Consider the following 13,681-nt stretch of genomic DNA (forward strand, 5'->3'; position numbering starts at 1 on the left):
CAACACCACAACCCACCACACAACACCACAACCCACCACACAACACTACAACCCACCATACAACACTACAACCCACCACACAACACCACAACCCACCACACAACCCACCACACAACCCACACACAACACCACAACCCACCACACAACCCACCACACAACACCACAACCCACCACACAACACCACACCCACCACACAACACTACAACCCACCACACAACCCACCACACAACCCACCACACAACACCACAACCCACCACACAACACCACACCCACCACACAACACTACAACCCACCACACAACCCACCACACAACACCACAACCCACCACACAACCCACCACACAACACCACAACCCACCACAAAACACTAGAACCCACCACACAACACCACAACCCACCACACAACACCACAACCCACCACACAACACTACAACCCACCACACAACACCATCAACCCACCACACAACACCACAACCCACCACACAACACCACAACCCACCACACAACACCACAACCCACCACACAACACCACAACCCACCACACAACACCACAACCCACCACACAACCCACCACACAACCCACCACACAACACCACAACCCACCACACAACACTAGAACCCACCACACAACACTAGAACCCACCACACAACACTACAACCCACCACACAACACTACAACCCACCACACAACACTACAACCCACCACAAAACACCACAACCCACCACACAACCCACCACAACCCACCACACAACACCACAACCCACCACAAAACACTACAACCCACCACACAACACTACAACACACCATACAACCCACCACACAACCCACCACACAACCCACCACACAACACCATCAACCCACCACACAACACCACAACCCACCACAAAACACTAGAACCCACCACACAACACCACAACCCACCACACAACACCACAACCCACCACACAACACCACAACCCACCACACAACACCACAACCCACCACACAACCCACCACACAACACCACAACCCACCACACAACACCACAACCCACCACAAAACACCACAACCCACCACACAACCCACCACACAACCCACCACACAACACCACAACCCACCACACAACACCACAACCCACCACACAACACCACAACCCACCACACAACCCACCACACAACCCACCACACAACACCACAACCCACCACACAACACCACAACCCACCACACAACACTACAACCCACCACACAACACTACAACCCACCACACAACACCACAACCCACCACAAAACACTACAACCCACCACACAACACCACAACCCACCACACAACACCACAACCCACCACACAACACTACAACCCACCATACAACACTACAACCCACCACACAACACCACAACCCACCACACAACCCACCACACAACCCACCACACAACACCACAACCCACCACACAACCCACCACACAACACCACAACCCACCACACAACACCACACCCACCACACAACACTACAACCCACCACACAACCCACCACACAACCCACCACACAACACCACAACCCACCACACAACACCACACCCACCACACAACACTACAACCCACCACACAACCCACCACACAACACCACAACCCACCACACAACCCACCACACAACACCACAACCCACCACACAACACCACAACCCACCACACAACACCACAACCCACCACACAACACTACAACCCACCACACAACACCACAACCCACCACACAACACCACAACCCACCACACAACACCACACAACACCACAACCCACCACACAACACTACAACCCACCACACAACCCACCACACAACCCACCACACAACCCACCACACAACACCACAACCCACCACACAACACTACAACCCACCACACAACACTACAACCCACCACACAACACCACAACCCACCACACAACACCACAACCCACCACACAACACTACAACCCACCACACAACCCACCACACAACCCACCACACAACCCACCACACAACACCACAACCCACCACACAACCCACCACACAACCCACCACACAACACTACAACCCACCACACAACACTACAACCCACCACACAACACTACAACCCACCACACAACCCACCACACAACCCACCACACAACACCACAACCCACCACACAACACCACAACCCACCACACAACACTACAACCCACCACACAACCCACCACACAACCCACCACACAACACCATCAACCCACCACACAACACCACAACCCACCACACAACACCACAACCCACCACACAACACCACAACCCACCACACAACACCACAACCCACCACACAACACCACAACCCACCACACAACCCACCACACAACCCACCACACAACACCACAACCCACCACACAACACCACAACCCACCACACAACACTACAACCCACCACACAACACTACAACCCACCACACAACACTACAACCCACCACACAACACTACAACCCACCACAAAACACCACAACCCACCACACAACCCACCACAACCCACCACACAACACCACAACCCACCACAAAACACTACAACCCACCACACAACACTACAACCCACCACACAACCCACCACACAACCCACCACACAACCCACCACACAACACCATCAACCCACCACACAACACCACAACCCACCACAAAACACTAGAACCCACCACACAACCCACCACACAACACCACAACCCACCACACAACACCACAACCCACCACACAACACCACAACCCACCACACAACACCACAACCCACCACACAACCCACCACACAACACCACAACCCACCACACAACACCACAACCCACCACACAACACCACAACCCACCACACAACCCACCACACAACCCACCACACAACACCACAACCCACCACACAACACCACAACCCACCACACAACACCACAACCCACCACACAACCCACCACACAACCCACCACACAACACCACAACCCACCACACAACACCACAACCCACCACACAACACTACAACCCACCACACAACACTACAACCCACCACACAACACCACAACCCACCACAAAACACTACAACCCACCACACAACACCACAACCCACCACACAACACCACAACCCACCACACAACACTACAACCCACCATACAACACTACAACCCACCACACAACACCACAACCCACCACACAACCCACCACACAACCCACCACACAACACCACAACCCACCACACAACCCACCACACAACACCACAACCCACCACACAACACCACACCCACCACACAACACTACAACCCACCACACAACCCACCACACAACCCACCACACAACACCACAACCCACCACACAACACCACACCCACCACACAACACTACAACCCACCACACAACCCACCACACAACACCACAACCCACCACACAACCCACCACACAACACCACAACCCACCACAAAACACTAGAACCCACCACACAACACCACAACCCACCACACAACACCACAACCCACCACACAACACTACAACCCACCACACAACACCACAACCCACCACACAACACCACAACCCACCACACAACACTACAACCCACCACACAACCCACCACAACCCACCACACAACACCACAACCCACCACACAACACTACAACCCACCACACAACACCACAACCCACCACACAACCCACCACACAACACCACAACCCACCACACAACACTAGAACCCACCACACAACACTAGAACCCACCACACAACACCACAACCCACCACACAACACCACAACCCACCACACAACACCACAACCCACCACACAACACTACAACCCACCACACAACACCACAACCCACCACACAACCCACCACACAACACCACAACCCACCACACAACACCACAACCCACCACACAACACTAGAACCCACCACACAACCCACCACACAACACTACAACCCACCACACAACACCACAACCCACCACACAACCCACCACACAACACTACAACCCACCACACAACACCACAACCCACCACACAACACTACAACCCACCACACAACACCACAACCCACCACACAACACTACAACCCACCACACAACCCACCACAACCCACCACACAACACCACAACCCACCACACAACACCACAACCCACCACACAACACTAGAACCCACCACACAACCCACCACAACCCACCACACAACACTACAACCCACCACACAACACCACAACCCACCACACAACCCACCACACAACACTACAACCCACCACACAACACCACAACCCACCACACAACCCACCACACAACCCACCACACAACACTACAACCCACCACACAACACTACAACCCACCACACAACACTACAACCCACCCACAACCCACCACACAACCCACCACACAACCCACCACACAACACCACAACCCACCACACAACACCACAACCCACCACACAACACTACAACCCACCACACAACCCACCACACAACCCACCACACAACCCACCACACAACACCATCAACCCACCACACAACACCACAACCCACCACACAACACCACAACCCACCACACAACACCACAACCCACCACACAACACCACAACCCACCACACAACACCACAACCCACCACACAACCCACCACACAACCCACCACACAACACCACAACCCACCACACAACACCACAACCCACCACACAACACTACAACCCACCACACAACACTACAACCCACCACACAACACTACAACCCACCACACAACACTACAACCCACCACAAAACACCACAACCCACCACACAACCCACCACAACCCACCACACAACACCACAACCCACCACAAAACACTACAACCCACCACACAACACTACAACCCACCACACAACCCACCACACAACCCACCACACAACCCACCACACAACACCATCAACCCACCACACAACACCACAACCCACCACAAAACACTAGAACCCACCACACAACACCACAACCCACCACACAACACTACAACCCACCACACAACCCACCACACAACACTACAACCCACCACACAACACTACAACCCACCACACAACACTACAACCCACCACAAAACACCACAACCCACCACACAACCCACCACAACCCACCACACAACACCACAACCCACCACAAAACACTACAACCCACCACACAACACTACAACCCACCACACAACCCACCACACAACCCACCACACAACCCACCACACAACACCATCAACCCACCACACAACACCACAACCCACCACAAAACACTAGAACCCACCACACAACACCACAACCCACCACACAACACTACAACCCACCACACAACCCACCACACAACACCACAACCCACCACACAACCCACCACAAAACACTACAACCCACCACACAACACTACAACCCACCACACAACACTAGAACCCACCACACAACACCACAACCCACCACACAACACCACAACCCACCACACAACCCACCACACAACACCACAACCCACCACACAACACCACAACCCACCACACAACACCACAACCCACCACACAACCCACCACACAACCCACCACACAACACCACAACCCACCACACAACACCACAACCCACCACACAACACCACAACCCACCACACAACCCACCACACAACCCACCACACAACACCACAACCCACCACACAACACCACAACCCACCACACAACACTACAACCCACCACACAACACTACAACCCACCACACAACACCACAACCCACCACAAAACACTACAACCCACCACACAACACCACAACCCACCACACAACACCACAACCCACCACACAACACTACAACCCACCATACAACACTACAAACCACCACACAACACCACAACCCACCACACAACCCACCACACAACACCACAACCCACCACACAACCCACCACACAACACCACAACCCACCACACAACACCACACCCACCACACAACACTACAACCCACCACACAACCCACCACACAACCCACCACACAACACCACAACCCACCACACAACACCACACCCACCACACAACACTACAACCCACCACACAACCCACCACACAACACCACAACCCACCACACAACACCACAACCCACCACACAACACCACAACCCACCACACAACACCACAACCCACCACAAACACCACAACCCACCACACAACACCACAACCCACCACACAACCCACCACACAACACCACAACCCACCACACAACCCACCACACAACCCACCACACAACACCACAACCCACCACACAACACCACAACCCACCACACAACCCACCACACAACACCACAACCCACCACACAACACCACAACCCACCACACAACACTACAACCCACCACACAACACCACAACCCACCACACAACACCACAACCCACCACACAACACTACAACCCACCACACAACCCACCACAACCCACCACACAACACCACAACCCACCACACAACACTACAACCCACCACACAACACCACAACCCACCACACAACCCACCACACAACACCACAACCCACCACACAACACTACAACCCACCACACAACACCACAACCCACCACACAACCCACCACACAACCCACCACACAACACTACAACCCACCACACAACACCACAACCCACCACACAACACTACAACCCACCACACAACACCACAACCCACCACACAACACCACAACCCACCACACAACCCACCACACAACACCACAACCCACCACACAACCCACCACACAACACCACAACCCACCACACAACCCACCACACAACACTACAACCCACCACACAACACCACAACCCACCACACAACACCACACAACACCACAACCCACCACACAACACCACAACCCACCACACAACACCACACAACACCACAACCCACCACACAACACTACAACCCACCACACAACACTACAACCCACCACACAACACCACACAACACCACAACCCACCACACAACACCACAACCCACCACACAACACCACAACCCACCACACAACACTACAACCCACCACACAACACCATAACCCACCACACAACACCATAACCCACCACACAACACTACAACCCACCACACAACACCATAACCCACCACACAACACCACAACCCACCACACAACACCACAACCCACCACACAACACTACAACCACCACACAACACCACACAACACTACAACCCACCACACAACACCACAACCCACCACACAACACCACAACCCACCACACAACACTACAACCCACCATACAACACTACTGTGTGTGTGTGTGTGTGTGTGTGTGTGTGTGTGTGTGTGTGTGTGTGTGTGTGTGTGTGTGTGTGTGTGTGTGTGTGTGTGTGTGTGTGTGTGTGTGTGTGTGTGTGTGTGTGTGTGTGTGTGTGTGTGTGTGTGTGTGTGTAGTGGAGCACCAGGTGGGTCAGGATGGAGCCACACAGGATGAGAGTGAAGAAGAAGATCGTGACGATGGCCAGAGACTCCTGGGAAATATATTTCTCCCGACTCTTCCCTGCCTCGGTGAGTGTCTCTGTGTGTGTGTGTGAGCCTATATATAGAGGTCGCTAGGTGTTGGGTAGAGGTCGCTAGGTGTTAGGTAGAGGTCGCTAGGTGTTGGGTAGAGGTCGCTAGGTGTTGGGTAGAGGTCGCTAGGTGTTGGGTAGAGGTCGCTAGGTGTTGGGTAGAGGTCGCTAGGTGTTGGGGAGAGGTCGCTAGGTGTTGGGTAGAGGTCGTTAGGTGTTGGGTAGAGGTCGCTAGGTGTTGGGTAGAGGTCGCTAGGTGTTGGGTAGAGGTCGCTAGGTGTTGGGTAGAGGTCGCTAGGTGTTGGGTAGAGGTCGCTAGGTGTTGGGTTAAGGTCGCTAGGTGTTGGGTAGAGGTCGCTAGGTGTTGGGGAGAGGTCGCTAGGTGTTGGGGAGAGGTCGCTAGGTGTTGGGTAGAGGTCGCTAGGTGTTGGGTAGAGGTCGCTAGGTGTTGGGTAGAGGTCGCAACATAACTGTGTGTGTGTGAGCCTGTTCATGTTGACATAGTGTGTGTGTTGCAGGGCAGTGTGGGTACTGGGGTGCAGGTGGTCTCATAACTGTGTGTGTGTGTGTGTTGCAGGGTAGTGTGGGTACTGGGGTGCAGGTGGTCTCATAACTGTGTGTGTGTGTGTGTGTGTGTGTGTGTGTGTGTGTGTGTGTGTGTGTGTGTGTGTGTGTGTGTGTGTGTGTGTGTGTGTGTGTGTGTGTGTGTGTGTGTGTGTGTGTGTGTGTGTGTGTGTGTGTGTTGCAGGGCAGTGTGGGTACTGGGGTGCAGGTGGTCTCATAACTGTGTGTGTGTGTGTGTGTGTGTGTGTGTGTGTGTGTGTGTGTGTGTGTGTGTGTGTGTGTGTGTGTGTGTGTGTGTGTGTGTGTGTGTGTGTGTGTGTGTGTGTGTGTGTGTGTGTGTGTGTGTGTGTGTGTGTTGCAGGGCAGTGTGGGTACTGGGGTGCAGGTGGTCTCTGTGTCTCATCGAGGCATCAAGCTGCTGAAGATGGTGAGAAGCAGCTCTGTTGTCCCAGACTACTTCAGAGTGCTACACCCTTACAGGTACACACACACACACACATTAACACACACACACACACATTAACACACACACACACACACACATTAACACACACACACACACACATTAACACACACACACACACACACATTAACACACACACACACAAATCAAATCCAAAATCAAATCAAATGTATTTATATAGCCCTTCGTACATCAGCTGATATCTCAAAGTGCTGTACAGAAACCCAGCCTAAAACCCCAAACAGCAAGCAATGCAGGTGTCGAAGCACCGTGGCTAGGAAAAACTCTCTAGAAAGGCCAAAACCTAGGAAGAAACCTAAAGAGGAACCAGGCTATGAGGGGTGGCCAGTCCTCTTCTGGCTGTGCCGGGTGGAGATTATAACAGAACATGGCCAAGATGTTCAAATGTTCATAAATGACCAGCATGGTCAAATAATAATAAGGCAGAACAGTTGAAACTGGAGCAGCAGCACAGTCAGGTGGACTGGGGACAGCAAGGAGTCATCATGTCAGGTAGTCCTGAGGCATGGTCCTAGGGCCCAGGCCAGTTGAAACTGGAGCAGCAGCATGGCCAGGTGGACTGGGGACAGCAAGGAGTCATCATGTCAGGTAGTCCTGGGGCATGGTCCTAGGGCTCAGGTCCTCCGAGAGAGAGAAAGAAAGAAAGAGAGAATTAGAGAAAGCGTACTTAAATTCACACAGGACACCAAATAGGACAGGAGAAGTACTCCAGATATAACAAACTGAACACACACACACATAAACATGGGGCCGCAGGTAGCCTAGTGGTTAGAGTTTTGGGCCAGTAACCCGAAAGGTTGCTGGATTGAATCCCCAAGCTGACAAGGTAAAGCTCTGTTTGTTTCTGTTTTTGTTTCCATAGTTACGCGGACATCCTGTTTGTGTCCATTCCATCTAAGAACATGTTGGAGTTTAACCTGACCAACGAGAAGCTGATTCTGTTCTCCGCCAAGGCTCCACAGGTTAAACACATGGTGGACTACTTCATCACAGAACTGAAGAAGGTGAGACAGGTTAGAGGGTGAGACAGGTTAGACAGGTTAGAGGCTGAGACAGGTTAGACAGGTTAGAGGGTGAGACAGGTTAAACAGGTTAGAGGGTGAGACAGGTTAGACAGGTTAGAGGCTGAGACAGGTTAGACAGGTTAGAGGGTGAGACAGGTTAGACAGGTTAGAGGGTGAGACAGGTTAGACAGGTTAGACAGGTTAGACAGGTTAGAGGGTGAGACTGGTTAGAGGGTGAGACTGGTTAGAGGGTGAGACTGGTTAGAGGGTGAGACAGGTTAGAAGGTGAGACAGGTTAGAGGGTGAGACAGGTTAGAGGGTGAGACAGGTTAGCGGGTGAAACAGACAAGAGGGTGAGACAGGATAGAGGGTGAGACAGGATAGAGGGTGAGACAGGATAGAGGGTGAGACAGGATAGAGGGTGAGACAGGTTAGAGGGTGAGACAGGTTAGAGGGTGAGACAGGTTAGAGGGTGAGACAGGTTAGAGGGTGAAACAGGTTAGAGGGTGAGACAGGTTAGAGGGTGAAACAGGTTAGAGGGTGAGACAGGTGAAACCGGTTCGAGGGTGAGACAGGTTAGAGGGTGAGACAGGTGAAACAGGTTAGAGGGTGAGACAGGTTAGACAGGTTAGAGGGGGAGACAGGTTAGACAGGTTAGAGGGTGAGACAGGTTAGACAGGTTAGAGGGTGAGACAGGTTAGAGGGTGAAACAGGTTAGAGAGTGAGACAGGTGAAACAGGTTAGGGGGTGAGACAGGTTAGAGGGTGAAACAGGTTAGAGAGTGAGACAGGTGAGACAGGTTAGAGGGTGAGACAGGTTAGACAGGTTAGAGGGTGAGACAGGTTAGAGGGTGAGACAGGTCAGAGGGTGAGACAGGTCAGAGGGTGAGACAGGTTAGAGGGTGAGACAGGTTAGAGGGTGAGACAGGTCAGAGGGTGAGACAGGTTAGAGGGTGAGACAGGTTAGACAGGTTAGAGGGTGAAACAGGTTAGAGGGTGAGACAGGTAGGAAAGTGATTCTGTTCATTCAACAGGACACCAGGCTTCACTCTACAACCTGATAGAAAGGATGGACACATTATCACCCTTTTTCTGCGTCCAGATTGATTTGGACAAATGGGCTGTTTTTTCCCCAGGACTCTGAGTATGTGGTCGCAGTGAGGAACTACATCACAGAGGACAGAACTCTGCTCAGCTTCCACAAGGGAGACATCATCAGACTACACAGCGTGGAGGGGCTGGAGGAGGGTGAGACACGCACACACACACACAGATACACACACGACCCCATTGTGTTAGCTCTGTTGCTCATTGTATTGTGTGGTGTAGGCCGATGCTACGGCTGCATCGTCAGGAAGAAGGTCATGTTGCTGGAGGAACTAAAGAGAGATACTCCTGAGTTTGGTGGGTGGGGCCTGTGTGTGGGTGGGGCCTGTGTGTGGGTGGGGCCTGTGTGTGTGTGGTTGACTGCATGTGACTAACACTCCGTCCTGTTTGCTTGTGTTCTGGTTGCTGTGTGAGGAAACAACTAGGATCCAGACTGGGCTGCTGTCTAGTCCCACTGAGCTAAAGTCTGGATCCAGACTGGGCTGCTGTCTAGTCCCACTGAGCTAAAGTCTGGATCCAGACTGGGCTGCTGTTGGGACTGTCTAGTCCCACTGAGCTAAAGTCTGGATCCAGACTGGGCTGCTGTCTAGTCCCACTGAGCTAAAGTCTGGATTCAGACTGGGCTGCTGTTGGGACTGTCTAGTCCCACTGAGCTAAAGTCTGGATTCAGACTGGGCTGCTGTCTAGTCCCACTGAGCTAAAGTCTGATCCAGGCTGGGCTGCTGTCTAGTCCCACTGAGCTAAAGTCTGGATTCAGACTGGGCTGCTGTCTAGTCCCACTGAGCTAAAGTCTGACTGGGCTGCTGTCAGTCCCACTGGGCTGATTCTGTCTAGTCCCACTGAGCTAAAGTCTGGATTCAGACTGGGCTGCTGTCTAGTCCCACTGAGCTAAAGTCTGATTCAGACTGGGCTGGGACTGTCTAGTCCCACTGAGCTAAAGTCTGGATTCAGACTGGGCTGCTGTCTAGTCCCACTGAGCTAAAGTCTGGATTCAGACTGGGCTGCTGTTGGGACTGTCTAGTCCCACTGAGCTAAAGTCTGGATTCAGACTGGGCTGCTGTCTAGTGCTTTATGGACACGTTTCTGGCAACAGATCTGGTGGCCATTCCTGCAGTCAGCATGCCCATTGCACGCTCCCTCAAAACTTGAGACATCTGTGGCAAAATTTGAGAGAAATAAAGTTTTTGTGAGTATGGAACATTTTGGGATCTGGGAAGTACAGTTCCCGCTCAGCCCAGTCAAAACTGTTCGCTGCCTTGGCCCCCAATGGTGGAACAAACTCCTCACGACGCCAGGACAGCGGAGTCAATCACCACCTTCCGGAGACACCTGAAACCCCACCTCTTTAAGGAATACCTAAGATAGGATAAGTAATCCCTCTCACCCCTTAAGATTTAGATGCACTATTGTAAAGTGACTGTTCCACTGATGTCATAAGGTGAATGCACCATTTGTAAGTCGCTTCTGCAAGAGCGTTTCAAATGACTTAAATGTAAATGTAATGTAAAAATTGTAAGTCAGAGATTCTCGAGTTCCCAGTTGCCTTGAACTCACTGAAGTCAGAGATTTTCGAGTTCCCAGTTGTCTTGAACGCAGCATTACATTACATGGGACGTGCAAATTCACCAGCATATCATGCTCTCTCCCTCCTCTGTGTAAAGAAATCTAACTACAACAACTACAGCATACTCAAATTGTTCCCGGGAGGCAGGACAGACAGCGGGGACAACACCTGTCATCGCTCGCGCAGAGAAGATGGCTATCACGTTCATTCTAGCGGGAGAGGAATCGACAGACGTGAATTGAAACTTTGGGAATTAAAAAGTAGCCTAGTTCATTTAAAGTGGAAAAGAGTAGGTGGCTGGAAATTGAAAACTGTGTGTGTGTGTGTGCACGCGCGCATGTGCATGTGCTTGCGTGTGTTTGTAGTCTGGCGGTGTACGGGCAGTGATGCTGGTGAATTTGCACGGTGTGTTAGTAACTTTCTGTGTGTGTGTGCGCGTGTGTGTGTAGGCTGGCGGTACGGGCGGTGTACGGACGGTGGGGGTGTGTTTCCAGGTGAGTGTGTTCAGCCGGTGGCCGCTCCAGACTCCTGGTTCTCCCTGCTGAGAGGGCGGAGCCTCGTGACAGACACGGCCGTGTTGCCGCCTCCGCTGCAATCGCCGTGGCGATGGGGCTCTACTGTCGCCGCCCAAGAACTGGACCTCAACACAGAGGTACACACACACACACACACACACACACGCGCACGCACGCACACACACACACACACACACACACACACACACACATAACATTGAATAACACACACACACACACATTAGCTGAGCTGACATAAACATTAGAAATAATAACATACACATACACACACACACACACAGTACATGCTACATGCAGACATGCGTACATTCACTCTCTAATATTCTGTGTGTTGTGTGTGTGTGTGTGTGTGTGTGTGTGTGTGTGTGTGTGTGTGTGTGTGTGTGTGTGTGTGTGTGTGTGTGTGTGTGTGTGTGTGTGTGTGTGTGTGTGTGTGTGTGTGTGTGTGTGTGTGTCAGGCTGTGGTAGGGTATGGTGAGGACAGCAGCAGTCTCCATCTAGAGGACTGCCTCTACAGGCCAGTCAGTACACCATGGAGGAGTTCTCCAGGAAGTACTACAGACGGGCTCAGAGACACAGGACCAGCTGAAGACCAGGAAGGGGAAGGAGAGCAGAGAACCAGCTGACATGGTTACATACTCTAAGGTGAGAAACACAGCAACCTGTTGAGTTACACATCCCTGTACTGTACTACAGACAACAGATACACATCCCCTGTACTGTACCACAGACAACAGATACACATCCCCTGTACTGTACTACAGACAACAGATACACATCCCCTGTACTGTACTACAGACAACAGATACACATCCCCTGTACTGTACTACAGACAACAGATACACAGATACACATCCCCTGTACTATACTACAGACAACAGATACACATCCCTGTACTGTACTACAGACAACAGATACACATCCCCCGTACTGTACTACAGACAACAGATACACAT

General features: G+C 52.1%; 1 protein-coding gene across 1 annotated transcript; it reads left to right on the plus strand.

Annotated features, from left to right (window-relative positions):
• Positions 1–7,372: 7,372 nt before the first annotated feature.
• LOC124028497 (unconventional myosin-XV-like) lies at positions 7,373–12,841 on the plus strand (the record flags this gene model as incomplete). The annotated part of the gene is made up of 5 exons (XM_046340537.1): positions 7,373–7,465; positions 8,393–8,511; positions 9,378–9,519; positions 10,655–10,922; positions 12,639–12,841. Coding segments are annotated over exons 1-5 (825 nt in total), but the record flags the coding sequence as incomplete, so codon positions are not given.
• Positions 12,842–13,681: the final 840 nt, after the last annotated feature.

The sequence above is a fragment of the Oncorhynchus gorbuscha genome, unplaced genomic scaffold (assembly GCF_021184085.1).
Source record: "Oncorhynchus gorbuscha isolate QuinsamMale2020 ecotype Even-year unplaced genomic scaffold, OgorEven_v1.0 Un_scaffold_4292, whole genome shotgun sequence".
In the NCBI taxonomy this organism is placed as follows: Eukaryota; Metazoa; Chordata; class Actinopteri; order Salmoniformes; family Salmonidae; genus Oncorhynchus; species Oncorhynchus gorbuscha.